The sequence below is a fragment of the Parasteatoda tepidariorum genome, chromosome 3 (genome assembly GCF_043381705.1).
Source record: "Parasteatoda tepidariorum isolate YZ-2023 chromosome 3, CAS_Ptep_4.0, whole genome shotgun sequence".
Classification (NCBI taxonomy): Eukaryota; Metazoa; Arthropoda; class Arachnida; order Araneae; family Theridiidae; genus Parasteatoda; species Parasteatoda tepidariorum.
Genome location: NC_092206.1, coordinates 64,763,355 through 64,767,333, shown reverse-complemented (window position 1 = coordinate 64,767,333; position 3,979 = coordinate 64,763,355). Strand labels below are relative to the sequence as shown.

General features: G+C 33.6%; 1 protein-coding gene across 1 annotated transcript in view; it reads right to left on the bottom strand.

Moving 5' to 3' along the window:
- LOC107445666 (uncharacterized) overlaps positions 1 to 3,979 on the bottom strand; it is a 24,427-nt gene continuing 20,448 nt past the window's right edge. Inside the window, exon 2 of the mRNA XM_043039394.2 lies at positions 1 to 457. Coding sequence (XP_042895328.2) covers positions 28 to 457 — 430 coding nt within the window. The 3' untranslated portion in view covers positions 1 to 27. The remainder of the gene's footprint in view (positions 458 to 3,979) is intronic.

Here is a 3,979-nt window from a genome sequence, read left to right as displayed (position 1 = left end):
TTTCAAGATGTAAATTAATTTACTTTATTAGATCAAGCGCAGATAATTCTTTAGGGTTACAGGTATTTCAAAAGATTTAACGCAATTTGGTACATGTGAGCATTCTGTTAATCTTCGGCGGATGGCACACCTTGAAATGTGTTTTAGAGATCGAGGTGAACTCTCACCAGAATCATTGTCAGTCAGTACATTCTTCTGATACCAATCCCAGGCTCTGTGCAATTCAGGCTGAACATCAGCCTGCAATTCCTTAAAGCAGGACAAGAATTGACTCTTTGATAAGAAAGGATCTGGTGTTGTTGCCCACAAACGTTGCAATGTTTCCATACCTATTTTTGATCCACCGTATCCACCGTAGTAGATGCATTTAATGTACAGAAATAAGACTTGAACAGACCGATGCATCACGGTATTGAACTCTTGCACAACGATGTCTTGGAATCCAAACACGCTATTACTGAAAAATAAAAATTATATGAGTTAATAATAATAATAATAATAAAAAAAAAACAGTTTACTAAACAAACTTGGCTAGCGTGAAAGTGCTCCTGCGTGCTCTTTATAAACATTAGTAATTACAGATATATTTTGAATTGCCAAAGAGCTGTTCAAATATTTTTAGTAAATAGAAAAGTAATGATAGAGGTGTGCACTAGAGTTGCACAATAGGCTATTGATGATGGTCTGAGAAACAACCCAGAGGATGATCAGAAGACATTTCATCGCAATTTTGGTCCCCTGCAGAGGGGATAGCTCCTCTGCTTTGGTAGCCCGCTGACTACGCGGGAAATCGAGCACTTTATGGTCGAACAATTTAACGAGGACCGATACCGCCAACCATCGGGCCCTACGCAGACTTATCAAAGTGGTCACCCAACCGCTTACTGACGGCAGCCAGTGATACTTGACTTCGGGTTTTCTACTCGAAACAGTGTCTTTACGATCTACGGGACAATTTAGGAAGAAGTTGTACTAAAGAATTGCACTTTAATGAAAGCATACTTTAGGCAAACACTGGGCAGATAAATAGGTAATGATAGAATTATTTTGCCAGTAGAGTTATCATTCCAGTAGTCATATAAATATTTTTTCTCTTTTTTACGACAGGCACTGAATCACCTCGGAAGATGCCGGAAGTGTTGCTCATTTATCGTTACCCAGAGGACACCTGTGAACCTGAGTCACGGAGACGAGCAACATTACCCCTGCAACACTGCCACACCTGTTTATAGGGTGGGTCACATTCGCACATCACACAATCGAGATCAACACACAGAGAGAAACATCCTTGCCCTGCTGAGCGAGACTCGAATCCACAACCATTGACTTCACAGTCAGGCACGTTGACCCCTCTGCCACCAGGGCGGCATATAAATATTACATCAGCATATTTTCAGCAAATTTCCTCTCCCCTTTCTAGTAAAAATAATCGAATCACAAACCTCCTCCCATGGTTCCATAAAAAATTTTACACTACCTACTTGGATTTGCTTCAATTTTAACTTTCACAACAGTAATCTAATTTTATGACGCGAAATTATAACCAAAAGTGTAACTTAGCACAAAACATAATGTATGTCTTATTTTTGTGGAATGTTTCTAGTACACATACACATTGTACATTTTTGAGTAGAACACTCTTTAGGAATCTTTGTGTTCAAAATTCTTGACCTCTGTTATTCTTCGTAGAAGGATAACAGAATATATCTGTATTTTCCAATTTCATATCTCCTTTCCCCCCTTGACTGTAAAAGTAATTGAATCACGAAACTCCAACTCCCATTGCAACGCAATGTTTGCAGAGTCCCTAGGTCAATTTCCTTAACTTCAATTCTCTATACACAACTCTACAAAAATGGAAGAGACACTTTCAGTTTTTAATTTCACAAAAAATAGTTGGATTATTTTGTAACTTTAGAGCTATTTAGTTCATGCAATTTTTCATTCTTAACAATAAGATTTAAAATTTTCAGAGGTTTGAGGAACCGACAATTAATTAATTATGAAAGAAAATAAGTATTTTTGAACACCATGTGCCGGAAAATCAAGCGATACGCCTGTAATTTGTACTTTGGTTGCTATTGCAATACCCGCATAACCTTAAGTAAACTTAGCTTAAATATTTAGGGAGAAAAATACATTTTTATAAAGAAACTAAATTTTTTATTTTGGTTTTTTTGCTATAATTTTAAAATATTCAATAAAATTAAAAAAGAATTTGGAGCAATTTAAAAAATAATTACAAAATTAATGTTTTAAAATTTGAAAACATTCGTTAAAAACTGCGGAAACTATGAGCATTTAAAGTAGTTTTTTTATACTACGCATGCCTGGAAATATTAAAAAGTTTTTTTTATGTAATTTTGCAGTGATTTCTATTTCGCAACTAATGAAACAAATCTGATTTTAATATCTTCAAAATTTCAAAAGTTGCAAGCAAGTTTTAGTTTAGTTTTAAATAATTTTTGTATTTTGAAAAAAATGAATAGGAGTTTTCCGCAAATTTTATTTTGTAGTTTCGGAAAATAGACGTCCTTAAAATGGCCTATAAAAAAATTTGTTAAAATTCCCTTATCGTTTTGAACTTTCTTTTAAAAGTACAAAGACTACTTAGAAAATGTCTTGAATTTTTTTTAATTTTTAAGATAACTAATTGAGACTTTTTTTTTATCAGTTACCAAATACGATTCACTACAAAATTATGAAAAATTATTTGTTAAACTTTTTTCGTGCATGCGCAGAATAAACAAACTATTTAAGATAAACCTTGTGCAGTTTCTAACGAATTTTTTCAAATTTTAAAACAATAATTTCGATATTAATTTTAATTTGCGCTAAAATTGCTTTCTTTAGTTTTATTCAATATTTTTACAATTATAGAAGGAAAAAAAAGGTTAGACAAACAACGCTCATAGATAAATATGAGTTACTGCAAATAACAACCAAGTTATTGAAAATAACAACCAAAGTGAACGATACAAGTTACAAGCTTATTGTTTGATTTTCTGGATTAGGGTGCTCAAAAACATTTGTTTCCCTTCATAATCTTCTGTCGGTCCCTTAAAAGTCTGAAAGCTTTGAATTTTACTGCTAAGCAAGAAAAATTGCAGGAACTGAATACCAGAAATCTTGCTTAGTATCTTTTGAGAAATTTTTAAAAAATGTCGAAAATTGAACCATGCAATCGCTACTTAGTGACGTCATTTAGTTAGATCTCAATATGAAAAATACGAAATTTCATTGTAGAAACGTTCACTTCTTTACAAATTACTTCAAATCTATTTTTGCAGCCATCCCGAAGAACACCTAAAATCATTTAAAGCATCCGCAAAATAACGTGCAGAAAATGGAGCTAAAAAGAATGAGATTTTGATCTCACGCCTCTTAAATCCATCGGAACAAAGCCTCTTCGATTTCTTTATTTTTCGCCACTCGCAATCGTTTTCTGCTTGGTTGAAATTTTTTTATACTCCTAGCCGCTTCAATTTTACGCTTATTTTTAATAATCTTCGATATTGTGTTTTGAGTAACTCCGTATTTTATAGCTACTACAGTCTTCTTTGATTTGCCAGCATCAATTTCATTTAAAAATTCCGATTTTCTTTTTAACCTTAATGACTGCTTTACTTTGTGGTCCATTTTATATAAAAATGCACAGTATTCTCAAGTGTAATCTAAGAAAAATCTATCTCCACACGCCTTCATCCCTGTAAAAATGCAATTCAGCAATAACAATAACTTAGAACAACCTAGGAGAGCGGAGGAGAAACGACCACACATATTGAACAACGAATAAATATGGTCATTATTTCTCAGGAAAACGTATGCATCTTTGCATTCACACCCATGAGTCATCTCCATTTAGAAAAAAGAAGCTATTCATGTACAAAAAGCCTTATCTTGCTTCCTATGATGACCCCTCCCCCTCAACAAGTTCAGGTCCTACAACTCCTTCTTTTGAATATATATGATGATGGTC